The sequence below is a fragment of the Sinocyclocheilus anshuiensis genome, unplaced genomic scaffold (genome assembly GCF_001515605.1).
Source record: "Sinocyclocheilus anshuiensis isolate Anshui unplaced genomic scaffold, SAMN03320099.WGS_v1.1 scaffold773, whole genome shotgun sequence".
Classification (NCBI taxonomy): domain Eukaryota; kingdom Metazoa; phylum Chordata; class Actinopteri; order Cypriniformes; family Cyprinidae; genus Sinocyclocheilus; species Sinocyclocheilus anshuiensis.
This window is the reverse complement of record NW_015539930.1, coordinates 1,701,852-1,720,053: the sequence shown is the minus strand read 5'-3', so window position 1 is coordinate 1,720,053 and position 18,202 is coordinate 1,701,852. Positions and strand designations below refer to the sequence as shown.

The 18,202-nt window shown below is 36.0% G+C and overlaps 1 protein-coding gene across 8 annotated transcripts in view; it reads left to right on the top strand.

Moving 5' to 3' along the window:
* The window catches only part of LOC107686827 (neogenin-like), a 168,145-nt gene that overhangs the window by 118,127 nt on the left and 31,816 nt on the right, over positions 1-18,202 (top strand). For 6 of the 8 annotated variants that reach the window (XM_016483971.1, XM_016483970.1, XM_016483975.1 and 3 more), the window contains exons 8-11: positions 10,997-11,222; positions 12,538-12,692; positions 15,375-15,523; positions 15,844-15,982. In XM_016483971.1, the coding sequence (XP_016339457.1) occupies positions 10,997-11,222; positions 12,538-12,692; positions 15,375-15,523; positions 15,844-15,982 (669 nt within the window). The remainder of the gene's footprint in view (positions 1-10,996; positions 11,223-12,537; positions 12,693-15,374; positions 15,524-15,843; positions 15,983-18,202) is intronic. The other 2 variants (XM_016483976.1, XM_016483973.1) reach the window with 1 other exon arrangement.

Genomic DNA, 18,202 nt, shown 5'->3' with positions numbered 1-18,202 from the left:
TGCCGTGCCGTACTGAGCCGTGCCGAGCCGAGTCGTACCACGCAGTGGAAAAGCGCCAATAGGTGCCATATTGGTACTGGGTTTCGGTACCCAACCCTAGCGTATACAAACATGTTGTTTTTCCACAGACAGGAACGGCATATCATCTGCCTGGTATCGCAATCTTATTGTAAAGAACTACTCCTTTAGACCTACTCGCTACACGTCGACTGAACACCTGTGGGCGTGATAATGATGCGATGATGCAAAAATATGCATAGTTGTCTTGCGCTGGAGGCGGTCATATGCAAACGACTGTGCTTAGGTGATGTCACCTTGTCCCTCTGATCCAAAATGCACCGTTTTCTGAGGGTTATTACATAAATGCTTTTTTTATTGATGATGATGACATTTTAAGTTATAAAACTTGCAGGATGTATTAAGCATACCGAGACCTCTTCTATGTCAAAAGATCAAGGGAAATTTGGTTTCTCATGTCATGACCCCTTTTGACATTTAAATCCAACCATATACAAGCAGTACTGAGTGAACAACTTGAAAGCACACATTTGTTGTCAGATTTTGACTGTTTCTGTGATATTTGTATTTTCCTGTGATGAAGCCAGCTTCTCTCTGTATTCTCTTTGCTGTACTCTTTGCTATTCTCATATGAAATGGCCTATAAACACTTTATTTTGGCAGGCTTCTCTGCTTGTTCTAGTTAAAGCCGCTAGACAGGTCTGATTGGAGGCTTTTTGAAGCCTTGGTATTCACTGCCATCTGGACAAGCACATGGTGAATGGAGAAACACAGTTGCCTATCTTCACTTATTGTTAGAGCTGATTGCTGAGTTTATTAGCTTACAGACTGGGAGTTTGTTGCACAGTCTGTGAAACTTGCTCATTATATTTTTTTTTCTGCAAGGGAATATATGCTCCCATAGTCATTAGTGTAATGCAGCATTGTGCTTTTTCCATAGTCGCAATGCTTTAGATTTGACATGCTGTGATTACCTTAAGCACAACTGTAATTTCAGAGTTTTATGCAGATTTGCTCATGATCTTTAAATTTTAAAGGGCAGAAAAGTTATTTTGGGCTGTGATCAAAACAAGGAATTCATGAATGACAACTAAAAGAGACCTAGCAACATCCAAGCAACCACCCATAACACCTTAGCAACTGAATATAAATGATTTAAAGACTACTCAGAACACCTTAGCAACTGCATAGCAATACCCTGGCAACCACCCACAACACCCTATCAAATGTAAATCAGAATCAGAAAGAGCTTTATTCCCAGGTATGTTTACTCATACGAGGAATTTGTTTTGGTGACAGAAGCTTCCACAGCACAAAGAGAATGACGGTGACAAGACAAGACACAGATAATAAAAAGAATTTAAAAAATAGGATAAGTAAATAGGAAATATAACAATAGACAAAATATTTTTAAAAAAATACACAATATACAAAATAGACAATAGATGGTATTTGTGTGTACAGTTATGTTATGTACGAATGCAAGGAAATGTAAAAAAGAAGTGTGTGTGTGTGTGTGTGTGTGTGTGTGTGTGTGTGTTAAAAACATAAATGTATAAATAGTGTTGTGTATTACACGTTTATTGCAAAGTTAACTGTTCATGAGATAGATTGCCTGAGGGAGGAAACTGTTCTTATGCCTGGCCGTTCTGGTGCTCAGTGCTCATATGGTGTTGATTTTTGCACAAGAAGCATAACATTTTTAACCACATTGTAATCAACTTTTTGAATTTTTGTAGAGATTTTGTGGAGCAGCAGAGCAGTACTATGAAAAATTTGCATCACCACAAGCTTTAAAAAAAAGTGTTAGTCATATAGCTGGTATGAGATCAGGACGTGACCTGACAATTTGATGCTCTCTCACTCTTTGAGCTTGTTTTTTTCTCCCAGATTAATGTTAATTCCATATTTGCATTTGAATGCTTGTTTTCCTGGTAGTGAATTATTATTACTAAGGATTCATGGCAACTGGAAAAAAAAACATTTATCTTTTTTGGCTCTTTATTCTTTCACTTCCAAAAACCTCGTAAGGCACAAACATCCCACAAAACCCATTTCCCTGCATCTGTTTCTAGACAGAGTTGCATTTTTCTGCGGGTTAATCTGCAGGTTGTGCAGCAGCCACTCCAGCAGTGATGTGAAGGGTAATGGAGTGGAGGAAATGTTTTTAAAAATGAGGAGAAACAATGTGTTGACAAACAATATACTGCAAAAACAGATGTCACAGGGCAAAATGTATACAATTTCAAGAACGCTACTCAAACATATTAGTTTGAAGCTCATTTGAAACCGCTTCGGGGAAGATGCATGGACATTCATTTGAGTTATTTTATTACGTTTCATTTTTACCTAAAACCTACCCTGTTGAGTAGAGCCCGACCGATATATCGTTTTGCCGATATTATCGGCCGATAGGAGCCTGTCGCCGATATATCGGTATCGGCGAATATGCCGCCGATATGACAATTTTTTTTACAGAACATATAATGCAGATAAAATGCTTGAAATGGTGTAATAACTTAGTTTGTCCAGCAGAGCGCGCTCCATTGTTTGCTACTGGCGACCTGGATGAAACGCTTTAAAGCTTAAGTCAATGGAAAACCATTGAAACTTTGAACGGCCATATCTTCATAACGGCGCGGCAAATCCGCACCAAATTCGGGGGATCTCTTCAGCTCAAGGAAACCTCTCGAATGCGAATTGAGTGTACGTCTCGGGGCCCTCTTTCAAATGAAACCACCCCCGCGTGGATAGCCCCCGGGGTTCGGGAGTTACGGGGTGGTTAAATTCTCGGTCCGGCGCCGACCGATCTAGCGATCCCGGGGGTATCTGAACTGATAAATAACAGATTGGAGATTAAAATAATAGCAGATTTGTCTAATTTTAAATGAATAATAAAAACTGAGATAAAAAATTTACTTAAGCCAGAATTTAAATGTTACTATGGTAAAAGAAATATTCAAACCACGTGTGTTACAACTAACACCCCGTTACTTTGTGCATCGCACTCATCGCAAGTTTATTGTTAAATTGTTAAATGCCCTTACATATCTCTGTTACCATTATAAATGTTTGATCACCACATTTGAGTGATCATTGCAAAAAATGTGTTTATGTATATATATTCTGTTTATGTATATACTGTATTCTATATATAGTACCAGTCAAATGTTTGGACACACGAATGGGGAAGTGTCCAAACTTTTGACTGGTACTGTACTATAATATACACAAAGAATATCGGCCGATATATCGGTATCGGCTTTTTTTGTACTCCCTAATATCGGTATCGGTATCGGCCCCAAAAAACCCATATCGGTCGGGCTCTACTGTTGAGATGGTGATACACAAATGGACATGTTCGCATTCAAGCATTTCATACAGTGGGCTTAAACAGCTCGCCCTTTCACAGCAGATTTAACTCGCAAGCAATCGACAGTTGTGACTTAAAAATTATTTTCATTTACAATAATAAATCCTAAAATTCGGCTTTAGTAACAAACTTTTCACACCATCAGTCACGCATGCAAGCTCTGAATCAATTCACTGAATTGTTAACTGGAGACTCGCTCTGACCAGATCATTTGAATCAGTTGAGTTGTAATAGCTGCAATCTGATCAGTCCAATTCACGAATGAATCGTTCAGTGCAATTTGCAGACTAATTTAACAGGTTCATTGAAAAGAATCAGCTCGCTCGCGAATCGGACACCAGTGTCATGTCTCGGAGCGGGTGATGATTTCTCAATTTCAAAATAATGAGGAATGATGTGTTTTTAAGAAATGTAGTGGAGTAAAAAGTATGATATATTATGCTTTGGAATGTATTGAAGTAAAAATAAAAGTTTCTCAATATAAAAGTACAGATACCTGAAAATGTACTCAAGTACATTTACAAAGTAAAAATACCACTAGTTGTTACTGGACTTTCAAGTGGGCTTCAGTACCAGGTATGTTTGTAGAAAAATGATTGATGAAGCTTCGATGTGTGTCTGATCACAATGGAAGACGGAGTGATTGATCTGAGAGCATACAATGCTGATTTGGGCTATATTTATGTTTATATCTTAGCTGTAGAGCCTGTGGAGCCATAAAACATAAATAGTATGTCTCCGCTGAGGCTTCTCACTGTGTTCATATGACACTTTAACTAGGCCTGTGTGCCAGACTCGGCTAACAGCAGAGCAAATATGCTTCACTTATTTATGGCCACAGAAAGAGCCCTCTAGCTGCTTTCCAACATCTCTGCTTTGTTTACAAGATTCATCACTCACTGGTTGGAATATTGATGTGATTTAGTTGACATTATAACGCCTGTAGCTGTAACTAAACTCGAAGGAATTATTCTGTTGGAGAATCAAGAAATGTAATGTCACCAAAAAAAATTAATAAACTAGTTTTATGATGGTACCAAAAAGCCATTTTCAGAATGCAATACTAGATTCAAGCTTATTACAGAGTGTAAGTTTCTTCAGCTTCAGACATAAAACTTTGTTATAGATCACACTGATATGGATTTGTTGGCCATGACTTCATCATTCATTTTCGCTACTTTTGAATGTCCTTTTATGTTTAGACTTTATTGTTCTACACTTATCCAGACACAGACTTACAAAATTTCACAATTTGACAATAAAACAAAAAAATGTGAATTATTACGTTTAAAACTATGAAAATCTAAACTAAGAGAGACAAACCATTTCAATAATTAATGTGCAGAAATTATTTATTTTCAAAAATTGTCTTGCATTTGTGGCATTATTTATACCACAAAGAAACATTTTGCCTTCAATAAGATTTTTTTTTTCAAAATGTAGACAATAGTGTCAGTGAAGAGCACGTTTAAGATGAAATAGTGTATGTGACGTGACAAATTAAGGTAAATATCAGCTGTGAGTAGAATATTTTTGGTGCTGCAATGAATGTGCACTTTTTTGATGTTTTTTAAGATGCTGAAAAAGCATCAAGAAGTAATGTTCTTTAAAAACATAGGTAACACTACAATAAGGTGTCATTTGTTAACACTAGTTAATGTATTAACTAACATGAACTAACAATGAACAATACATTGGTTACAATATTTATTAATGTTAGTTAATGAAAATACAGTTATTCATTGTTTGTTCATGTTAGTTCACAGTGCATTAACTAATGTTAACAAATACAACTTTTGACTTTAATAATGTGTTAGTAAATGTTGGAATTAACATGAACTAAGATCAATAAATGCTGTAGAAGTACTGTTCATGCTTAGTTCATGTTAACTAATTTTTTATTTTTTTTTAAGAAGGGTGTTTCTGTGGAATCAAAAATTTGTAGGAGAAACAACAACTATCACAGATATAAAAAGTCCATGGGTTTGCGGAAATACAGTTTAAAATTCTAAATTGTATTTTGTGAATTCTCATCCAGAACTCCACCGTGATTTAGTGTGATATAATAATCTCATGTTTGATGTTAGCTTGCTATTCAAACAAAGTGCGTACGTACAAATACGCCCAGCCAAAGCTTCTCAAAGTAGCACAGTGATATTTTTGGTATTGTGACTGGGCATGACAATTAGGACTAAAGTGCATGTCAGAAAATAAATGATTGAACTGATGGACTTGAGCACGAGGACTGATGCTCTTTGATGAAGCAGCCGGAGGTTTAGCAGGTGCAAGAGGGAATGGGGGCCTGCTATAGCTGGGCCGAGATGACTGGGTATAGACATACAGTAATGACATGCCAGATGGGCGTCTGCCTTCCCAGCAAACACCGAGGAAACCCCTGCCAGCATCATGCTGCGACCCATAATCCTGTGCTTTCGTGCTGGGCGGTACGTCCCGCCGAGGTGCCCGTGCCTCCCCCTAGATCTGCTCCAGCTTTCATCTCTCAGACTATGGAAGCAAGATGTCTCAGGAGATGGTGCGCTGCTCTCCATCACATGAGAGACCTATTTAATCTCAACAGGGGTGTTGATGGCCTTTAATCCATCATCCTCTCGTATTCATGATGTTTACTTTGAAGAGATAGACTGCTGTCACTGCTGCAATGGTGCCTGCTTCAGATCCAATGCAAAATCGCTGCGAGCCAGCCATATCTCCAATGAAAAATGACAAAGACTAGCGTAAACTTGGCTTCTTGAATATCACAGTAACTCTGCTTATTAAACAAATGCTACTTTTTGCTTCCTTTGCTTGCTTTGGCTTTATTTGCTACAACAAAATCATAGATTATATGTGACCCTGGACCACAAAACCAGTCATAAGGGTCAATTTTTTTAAATTTAGATTTATACATCATCTGAAAGCTGAATAAATAGGCTTTCCATTGATGTATGGTATTTGGCCGAGATACAGCTATTTGAAAATCTGGAATCTGAGGGTGCAAAAAAATCTAAATACTGAGAAAATCGCCTTTAAAGTTGTCCAAATGAAGTTCTTAGCAATGCATATTACTAATCAAAAATTAAGTTTTGATATGTTTACGGTAAGAAATTTACAAAATATCTTCATGGAACATGATCTTTATCCTAATGATTTTTGGCATAAAAGAAAAATCGATAATTTTGACCTATACAATGTTTTTTTGGCTATTACTAAAAATATACCCAAGCGACTTAAGCCTGGTTTTGTGGTCCAGGGTCACATGTTGTCAAGAAAAGCCTGAAGATATCATGAAATATCTAATGAATCTAAAAAAAAATCAAAGAAAAATAAAACTGGTGTGATCGTTTTACTTTTAGAATTGTATGCACAATGAAAACATACTGTAACTTTAACTCAAAACATTCTGCCCACTCCATTTATCAATTTCAAGCTGCAGAAATGGCTCAGAAATCACTTCTGTTTTGATGTCAAAACTACAAATACATTAACACATGATGGCAATGCGTAACGGTTGGAAAGAGAGTCTCTGATAATTTTAGTGTGACCCAAAATGGTTTATGCGGCAAATTGCAGTGGAAATTGTTTTGTAATCCTGTCACATTGTAATGCTAAATTATGCAAATAGCCCTCTTTTCTTGTTATTCTTTCAACTTTTTGTTCTATTCAAAATGTTCTCTCCTTTATGTGACTGAAGTTAACAACGTACCTAACTGTATATATTTTATGATTACATTTTTCCAATGTCCTCTGTGCTCACATATAGCAAACTGTCTGTTTTTAAAAGTTTTGTGTTTTTAAAAGTTATATTCTCTTCAAAACACTCATATGGGGCTTTTAGCTAGGGTCTATAAATCAAGAGCTCCTCCGCATTTCAGCAGCAGTCGATCCTGTCATGTTATGACATGAGTACAGGTGAAGAACACGAAGCTCAGTGAGAATAAATGAAATAACCCAGTTTTTATGCCTCCACACAATATGAGGAAGCCTTCAAGCCCTTCCAGACCCCTCACGATAATAGCATGTTCCCTCAGATCAATAGTAGAGGGTGTAAGATTTACTGCCAGTGGATGAAGTCTTTATGTGTGCAGCGGGAACTGTCGCATCTCCTGTACCGTGACCGTTTCAGTCCATACCCATCTGTGTAAAATGAAAGCAGGAGCTTTTAGGTGGTCATTAGCAGTGCACTGCACTCCCTCTCTCAGATAGCGACATCATAAGTACATGGAGGTGAATGAGGCAATCTTTCCTACATTTATATTTTTCCCATATCCTCATGATTCTTGGTGACCTACATAGTACATAACCATTATTGCTCTGAGCAGCCATTTCTGTTTTAATTTGCATATTCCCGAAATACCATTTGCTTAGTATTAAAATCATAATTACATCGATTTACAGCAAACATGGAGTTAACAATAATCCTTTTGCATTTCCATTCACACACCAAAGGCCTTGTGACCTTTTTGCTTAGCTTCAGTGTGTATCATTAATAAGGCGAAGTCACCATCTGTTCCAATGGCAGCAGCTATTGCTCTCTGCTATGAATAGAATCGGTATTAATCTTCTGCTGCTCACCACCGTACATCACATGACTGCGTTCACCATCAGACAGACACTTAGGAGACTGTTGAAGCTGATGGTTGTGTTCATCCTGATAACCTCCTAGTTGAATAAATGTATGTTTTAAAAAACCTTTTAGTCATTAAAGTCATTAAAACGTCAGCTTGGTGTTTTTTAATAGTTTTTCTGTGTAGAGTAGTTTGAGATTTTTGATCTTTGCATCACATATCCCTGTTACTTTAGCATCTTGTGCTGTTTTTTGATATGTTGCTATTGAACAGCCCCTAAAACAGTTTACTCCTAAACGTCTGTTCACACCAAGTCAAATACTCAAGTTGGCACAGTAAACACTGAATGAATGAATTGAATGAATGGCTGTTAATGTGTCTGTTGAGACTGACACAAACATTCTCATGCCGGCAATGCGACATGGATGTTCTAATGTCTGCCAGCCAATAAGATTTGTCCTTTTCTTCACGTGCCCAGAGCCGCTTGCAGTTACATTAAACTATGTCTTGGTGGTGGTTCTCACGAACAAACTGTTTTGCTAAGTGACCGTGAATAGCAGAGGATGTATCTGTCTCTCTTGTCTCTGTACTCTTGTATTTGGTGTTGTTTGATAAAAACCATAGAGAAACATTACACCATTAAAACATAGAGAATACAAAAAACATACCGTTTGAAAACACTTTCTTCTCTGTGACAAGGTGTCAGAAACGAAAAGTTACACAGTGCTTTCATTCATTTCATTCAACCAATCTGCCTTTGTTTACGCATTGATTCACAAAAGTTGGATCAAACATTCTTGTTGGTTTAAACAGGCCTTAGCATTGTGAGAACTTTAAAAAACTGAATTCTGAATGACAGCATGCAAACAAAATACTCCCAAAACAGCCATCACCTGGTCTAGAATACAAATGCAGATTAGCTGGAGCATAATTTGAGCTACTTTTATGATGCTGTTGATTTTATTGATGATTTGGCATGTTTCTGAATGCAAGTTTTGCCATTCTTTCCATAATCAAGTTCATAAAAACTGTACTTATATGACTAGAAAACAGCTGCCCCCTTATTTTAGCAAAATGGCTGCCAAGTGAACCAGAAGGAGAAGAAAAACTACAGAGAGAATGTTTTTCTCCCTGCGGCTAGACAGATGAACATTGATGGCTCGTCTTTGTGGAAAACTGTAATTGCTACAACTAATGTTTAATTTGCTCTCCTTCTAATGGATCTTGTCATTTAGGGGAAGCTATAAGCTAATGAGTGCCGCTATTAGTGCATATTATACAGGTCTGCATTATCAGTCTCTTCTCCCACTGACTGTTCAGAGCTGAATGCAGTTCAGAATAATATATATATATAACATAATGCATCTTGCTGTTCTTTTTTTTTTTCTTCAGCATTATATGGTACTTTTAAACCCTCAGTTAACAAGCAGAGGGAAACTGTATTGTTCTCTTTCATAACTCAGGAGACTTATTGAATATATATTTTATGTTATGTTTCTCCTAAAATTCCTTAGGGTACATATAAGAAACAAATGAGAATATTAGCTTTAAAATCAATGTGTATAAACACAGCTCAGACAATTTGCTCTTTGTTTGATTTCATATCGAAATCTCTGGTTTTCGTTTCCATACTTGGGTTTCTTGCAATCCATTTGTTTTTAGTCTCTGTTCACTCCCCATGTTTTGGTTTTATTGTTTTCATTTGTGAGTTTTATTTCCTGTACAATTCCACAATATTGTCCTTTTTTTTAGAGAGAGAGAGAGAGATATTATCAGAAATTCTCTGCCTTTTGAATCATGAGCCTCATAAGTTTTATTGATCTTTTTGACATGATTTTTTGATGGAAATGAGATTAGATATTTTCTCTGGTGCTGCATGCTGATTGTGTTTCAGTCTGGTTAGCATAGAGAAAAAAAGAACCAGATTTTTACTTGTTTTAGTCGTTTCTTTACCTACTCACGTTATTGTCATCCACAGTCAGCGAATCATTTTTGAATGAAACGGGACATCAATCATACATATAATGTTCGCTTGATGTTCAGTCCTTCCATGGCTGCTTTTTTGGCAGATGCAAATGAAACACAGTTTGTTTAATTCAAAGAGTTGCTGTTGCCAAAAGCGCAACTTTATTGCAGTCCACAAAAGCAAATAATCTTGACACATTTTTAGAGCTGCTTTGTGTCAAGTTTCACTCCACTGCTAGAAAACAACAGTCAGACATTCCTAGATTTAACCACAGAGGCCTCAGCATGAAATATTGTGCATATCTGTGTGAAGATCGTAGAGCCTTGGACCTTTAGATGTATGTTAGTGATTAAAATGGATGGCCTCCGTGCCTCATTCTTCTTTGGATCAGCTTGGATTTTTAGTTGTTTAGTTTACACAAAAAGAAATATTTTTATTCATTCACTCACCTACATCCAAACCCATATGACATTGACAGAAAATCTTTCTCTTCCCTACAATCAAATATGCTGCAAGAATGCTGCAGCGCCATGTAAGGTTTTTGATGTCATTGATGCTGAAATCTCATTTGTGCATGTGTACAGTGCATAGTTATGAAACCTTGGCACATGTTTATGAAACCAAGTGCATTTGGGTTCTGCAAATGCCATTTGGTAGCTATACTGTAGTACAATAGTTTTAGTGAATAACATTGTGAATTTTTTTATGTCATTTTGAGGTGAACTACTCTTTTAAGAGTGAAAAATTCAAAAATATGCCTCCTGCAATTCAGCTTTCCATCATTTTTTCCACTTCAGCCATTTGTTTTCCAACTACATGCCCGACATTCTTCCATTATGATTGCATTTTTCATGTTTCTTTGTGATTATTTCACTGTTTTGTTGATTTCCTGTCATGGACGCCATTGTGTTATGTTTTTTTTTTTTTTTCCCTTTTATGTGTTCCCTCTGTTCTGTTCTCTTTTGTTATGCTCTCCTTTCCTCCTTCCCTGAATTTCTGTGTGATTTTACTAAACACCCGTCTCCACCCTTTATTTCTGCTTTCACTCACCCCCTCCACTGTCTGCACTCAAAGATGTAACCATCCCCTCCCCCCCTCCCACCTCACTGACCCGTGCCACTACTGACCGTCTAATGCCAGGCTCCAGAGGCAGCGCTGGTCCCACACCCTCCGCCCCCCGTGACGTTGTGGCCTCCCTGGTCTCCACCCGCTTCATCAAGCTGACCTGGCGCCTTCCTGCTGAACCGCATGGAGATGATGTCACCTACTCAGTCTACTACAGCCTGGAGGGCAATAACAGGCAGGGCATTTATATATGTGTCATACACACACACACACATACAGTACTCTTCCAAAGTTTGGGGTCAGAAAGATTTTTTTTAACAAATTTTATTCAACAATGATGTATTAAATTAATACAAAATTATAGTAAACATAATAAATGCTGTTCTTTTGCACTTTCTACTCATCAATGAATCCTCAGCACAATTTTTTTAATATTGATAATAATATTTCTTGAGCACCAAATCAGAATGTTTTCTGAAGGATCATGTGACACTGAAGACTGGAGTAACAGCTGCTTTGCCAGCACAGGAATAAATAATTAAAAAATATATATATATTAAAATAGAAAACTATTTTAAATTGTAATGATATTTCACAATATTAGTGCCTTTACTGTATTTTTGATCAAATAAATGCAACCTTGGTGAGCATAAGAGACGTCTTTCAAAAACATGAAAAAGGACCTAGTTTGAATGGTATTGTACCTGCAATTTATTTATTTATTTATTTATATTTTTTGGTGAATCTTACAAAACCTGTAAAGAATATCTGTTTAATCCTAATATCAAAAGAATTAAATGTAGAAATTATATTTTGTTTAAGAAAAATTAAGCTTGTTTTACATTATCCCCCAATCCCCCATCTCACTACCTGGAGAAAAAAAAATCTAATAATGTAACTGACATTACTGGAATATATTATTTCACATTTAACTCGTAAATCACTTGTTGTGATGCATATTTAAGTAAATAAATGTATTAGTATTTATGTTACTATTTAAAAAATTACTTTAAAAAACATTGCATTACAGTAAAGAGAATCTAATGAGAATCACTATTGAGTATAATGACAATTACAAAAAAAAAACGAGGTAAAAATACAGATGCATTATGGTAATAAGATTTTTTTTGTGCTTCCTTGTCAATAAAAATATTAATGCAAAATAAAAAATGAATTGCACAAAACTGGCTTACTTTTTAGGCAAATAAATAAATATAATGTTTTATATAAAATGAAATATATATAGTACTTATATAATTATGTAATAAAAATGTAATACATTTAATTTTGACTGTAGTGAAATGTAATCCAGACATGTTTTCATGACGTTCACCCTCCAAGAAGCCTTTAATTATGCATGCTATTGATGATATTCTGTTGTTTTTGTTGCTATTATTTTAAGTTACATGTTGTTCTTATTAATATTTATAATGCCATTCTGTATGAGCTGTTATTGACTACAGAAAAATAAGAGAAGCTCTGAACCAACGAATCAGCAGTCAGCTCCTGTTTCAGTCTCATATCACGTTTGTTTCTCTGATGCTGTATAGGGAGAGGATAGTGAACACCAGCCGTCCAGGAGAAATGCAAGTCACCATTCAGAACCTCATGCCAGACACCAAGTACTCCTTCCGCGTGGTGGCCCACAACAGAAACGGCCCTGGAGAGAGCTCAGCGCCTCTGAGGGTCGCCACCCAGCCTGAAGGTAAGATCTCCACTTCCTGTTAACATACTTATCCAATCAGAATGTGTTTAAATGAGATTTATGGACTAATTAAAATCTGATGTTTACTGACTTAACACAGTTGCATTACGAATTAAGCTCTAATGGCTATAATGCATGAAATCAAGCTTGCGTAGCTAGTGTCTCAAATGCTTTTTAAGAATATGTTTTGGGCCTATGAGATTACGCTGAACATTTTCTCTGGAGGTTTTGTTTCCCAAAACCTCCCCAATGCTTCCATGTCAGTTTAAAATCTCATTATATAGGTAAGCACAAGTAAACATCTGCTGGCTTTTAAGCAAATACTACACCTCTTGAACATCGCTGAAGGTATATGGCCAGACTCCATCAACATGAAACATTATCAGCCCAGACACAGCACAGGAGAAGCGGTTTCTGGGTCAGACTTGCTCCTCTGTGCGTCCTTGGCTCTGACTGCTATAAGCACTTTATAATGTGTGTTAGCAGGATTCTGGCACTCCCTGGAATCCTGCTGCTAGGGATCGGCCTCTGAGGCTGACACACATATTGCTATGAACATTATGAATGAATCAGAACCCAAGTCATCTACTGTACGCACACACATACACACTCATACAGCGCACTTAATCTAGTGTAGGACTTAATCCTTCCCATCCTGTAAGACATCAGTATCAAAAGCAAGCGTTGAAGTTGGACAGAATGAATGTCTGTGGAACTGAGATAAAGTGATATCTCTCTGTCGTTTGAGATGCCAGAAATGCGTGATCAGAGTTTGAAAAGTGATTCATGTAAGACACCAAATGCAGTTTATTTTAGAGCTCGAGCATGAAAGGTGGTTCAGGGTAACCAAAACTGGATGAATGTATTTAAACAGTTGTTGCAAACATGTGGCGAAGTGGCTAGAACTTGCTGGTTGTTTGTTGCTGGTTCAAGCCCCTGTGGAACCCAAAAGGAGATGTTTTGAGGAGCATTCATGCTGCTCTTCCCCATACAATGAAAGTATAGTGAGAGACCAGAGACTGTCATGTTCCAGAAAGGACATAAAAGCACCAAAAAGGAAGTTTGTACTATTTGTAGGTTATATTTCAAGCCATATGGTCACTTTATGGTGATTTTTAGCAAATAATTACCTATATTTTAGCCTGTTTCTTATATAAAACAATTTTTTTATGGCATTTTGTAATTTTTGGGGTCTTGACAGTCCCTGCATTTTTTTAAAAAGTTGTGCTTAATTGTATTGAATGTGCACTTGTAGTGTATTTCAAATCTTAAAAATATATTTTTAAAAAGCTTGCACTTGCAGATAATATAATATTAATACAAATAAAAGGCCTCTTATGTGTACTTAAAGAGAATACACTTTCACACTAAAGTACATTTTTAAAAAGTGCACTTTGGAATAATGTCAAATTAAAAGTTCTACTTTAAAGTACATTTTTAATCATTATCTTTTAATAATCTTTTGTTGTGATTTAAAGTACACATATTTTGATGTGTTGACTAACATACAAAAAGCACATGAAAAGTATTTGATTATAATTTGAACAGTAGTGTGTTATTCAGTATTACTGTTTAAAGGTGATATGTTTTAAATGTGTACTAAATTGCAACAAATCTGTAATTACAAATATATTTAAATGCATCAAATACAAGTTTCACTAGAAATAGCATTAAAGTATATTTTAATTTATCATAAATGCTTGTCAGTAATTTTGGCAGTACACATTACTGCCCATATTTCGAAGACAGTATAAGTAATTATGAAATTGCATATGTAGATGTACAAAAAGCTCTCTAAAGTTCAGCTAATTGCATTTATGGTAATATGAATTTAAACTATAATACATTTTCATGTAATTGCAATTAACATGCAGTTCAGTTCACAATTAAGCATTTTCTATTCTAAGTATATTATTTCTGTAATACATACTTATTTTAAAATAATGCCAAAGTGTGCTTTTTTCACAGTGGTGGTCACTCTATGCTTTTGTTTAATGAAAACGAGCAGCATGAACATTATTCATAATTTCTTCTTTTGGGTTACATGGAAGAAATAAAGCCACACAGGTAGTAAATTATGAAAGAATCAATTTTTGGTGAACTATTCCTTCAACACCAGGATTCTCCAGTGGGATTGTTCCTGTAATAAGTGTATTGTGGGTCGCTTTGGATAAAAGTGTCTGCTAAACGACTACATGCTAACTTATTTACAAATTGGCCAGTTGTTTTATGTCCATGCTATTTACATTATACTATATTTCATTTAATGTAGAGCTCAGTTTAGATTGGCCCTACATGATGACTCCCTGAAGGCATGTCAGTTGTGAGCGTGTTAGAAAAACAACAGATTTAACGGACACTCATCGGAGCCTATAATTGAATGTAATGATTCATGACCCTAGCAAGTAAACAAAAGTTAAGCAACATAGAATCTCATTTCCATTCTCTCCGCTCTGCTAAGGAAATTAAATAACGTCAGTCTTGCAGTTTGAGCTGGCGTGTGTTAGTCTGTTTTCTGCCATGCCACTGTCATATGCTCAGCCGAGAAGAGATATCTCTCTCTATTCGAGAGATTTCATTTCCTCTATTTGAAAAACAGTGATAGACAAAAAAGGTGCCAGTAATAAAACAAAACAAGACAAAACATAACATTTCTGATTTTATTTTCTTCCTATTTAATAGTCCAGGTACCTGGTCCTGCTCCAAACTTACAGGCAGTGGTCACGTCCCCCAGCACAGTGAGTCTCAGCTGGGACATGCCCCTCACAGGCAATGGCGAGATCCAAAACTACAAAATCTACTACATGGAGAAGGGCATGGACAGTGAGCAGGTAAAAGCATCTTCACCCAGCCTCTGTAATGTCATGGATAAAAGCATTGTGATATTTGATAATGCATGTGAAATGTTCATGGTGGAGAACAGATCCTGAGCACAAGCTTTTGTATATTTTTATACTAGATTTTGTTTATTTTTATATTAGTGAAAACTTCTAGCCCAATTCCAAATATAAAGATTCATGTATAAGTTGTTTTTTATAATATTCATATTAGTAACTACATTTTCATGCATTCCTTTAGCGGATGGTTTTATCCAAAGCTTCCTAGTGAGGAGTGTATAAATATTTGTAAAAATCTCTCTCTTTTCTATCAGGATCTGGATGTGAGCACACTGTCATACACCATGACTGGACTGAAGAAGTTCACAGAGTACAGTTTCAGAGTGGTGGCCTATAACAAGCATGGACCTGGAGTGTCCACCGAGGACATATCCGTGCGCACATACTGTGATGGTACTTATAATAAATCTTGTCTTTTTGTTTTGTTTTGCTAGTCAGTTTCCTCCGTTCTGCCCCAAACCCCTGCACTTTTTTGCTCCTCAAAATAATCATAATAAGTGGTCTCTTACAAGAACTCAACTAGGCAATAAACAAAATCAGCAGTAAGCCAACTATCATCTATATCCCTGTTGTAGTTACATCAACAGAGCAATATCACCAGGGTCCAAAATTAACTTTATGCCACACTTGTCAGTTGTGAGTGAATTGACCTGTCAGTGAAATAAAAAAAAATATATAAAATTGCCGGGCATAAAAATTTGTTACCACCCATGAAACTTTATTTTGTAGTTATTACTGTATACTTCAACTGGGGACTTGTGAGCTTCTAGCCACCTGTTAAAAGTTTTATGCTCACTGTAAAATTATTCTTCCTAGGCCATTTTTCTTACAGTTTCTGTGAGATGGTGTCAATTACCTTTTCTAAATTGTGTTGGTGAAAATGGCATTAAAATGCCATGATGTAGTGCTATGAGATATGTGACCTTGGACCACAAAACCAGTCATAAGGGTCAGTTTTTCGAAATTGAGATTTATACATCATCTGAAAGCTGAATAAATAAGCTCTCCATTAATGTATGGTTTGTTAGGATAGGACAATATTTGCCCGAGATACAACTTATATTGAAAATCTGGAATCTGAGGGTGCAAAAAAATCAAAATATTGAGAAAATCGCCTTTAAAGTTGTCCAAATTAAGTTCTTAGCAATGCATATTACTAATCAAAAATTAAGTTTGAATATATTTACAGTAGGAAATTCACAAAACATCTTCATGGAACATGATCTTTACTTAATATCTTAATGATTTTTGGCATAAAATAAAAATCTATAATTTTGACCCATACAATGTATTTTTGGCTATTGCTACAAATATACCCCAGCGACTTAAGACTGATTTTGTGGTCCAGTGTCACAAATCATTTGAGAAACCAAAGATGCACAATTTTTGGCTATTGCTACAAATATCCCCCAGCGACTTAAGACTGGTTTTGTGGTCCAGGGTCACATATATGAAAGAAGCCATGGACAGTGGTGAAATGTAAAGTTTAGTAGTCATTATGTAAAAATATTTGGCCACTCAATGCTGGTATTGACCAGAATCAGAATCCAGTCCACCAGAGAGCCATTTAAGACCAAACACTACAGACAAATCCATTGTTCATTCAGGCTCTGCTCAGTTTTGAGATGTTGTCTTTTTTCAGTCTAGTGGAAAGAAAATATCCAAAATGTACATTCATTTGTTATGTCATTACACTTTATCTATTTGTGTCTGTGGATTTCAGTTACAATACTTATCTTTAAAGGCTATTTTCTCAAAATTAGTTTTTTTCTCATGCAATGAGCCTGAAATCTAGACTTCAGTAGGACTTACATACACAAAACTTGGCAGTTTTGTTCCTGTCTATATTCTGAAGGTTTTTACAGAAGGGTTTGCACATATAACATTCACATCATTTAACATTAATTTAACATTTCAGGCTGTATTTTCTCATTTATGGAGCAATAAAAAGAGAGATCCCATCAGTAAAAGCCTTTAACTAATATGTCAGCGAAAAAATTTAACCAGGTTTTATGCAATATTCAGTTTATTGTTCTAGAAATATATGCAAATTAGTGTATATTTAATTAGATAATGCAACATTTGCATATTTGAACATAACATTACAGAAAATTGTCTTAAAGGCTTCATTCGCCCCAAAAATTACAATTTTGTGATCATTTTCTTACCATGTTCAAGTTGTTCCAAACCTGTATGAGTTTATTTCTTCTGTTGAGCACAAAAGATATTTTGAAGAATGTAGGTAATTAAACAGTTGACGGTAGCCATTGACTTGCATTGTACTGTATACTGTGGAAATCAATGGGTACCGTCAACTATTTGGTTACCAAAATTCTTCAAAATTTCTTAGAATTTTCATTTTGGGGTGAACTATCCCTTTAATGTGTTGTGAATAATAAACTGGCGAAACATTAACATTAGTTAAACATTTGAGCCTGTTCACCTCAGTGCCTTGCCTTAAAGGTGACATATCATGAAAATCTGACTTTTCCAGGTCATAAGTGCTATAATCAGGTCCCCAGTGCATCTACCAACCAAGGAAACATGAAAAAGATTAACCCAGTAACTTTGTTTTGGTAAGCCTTTTTCTGCAAGCGTCTGAAAAAACGAGCG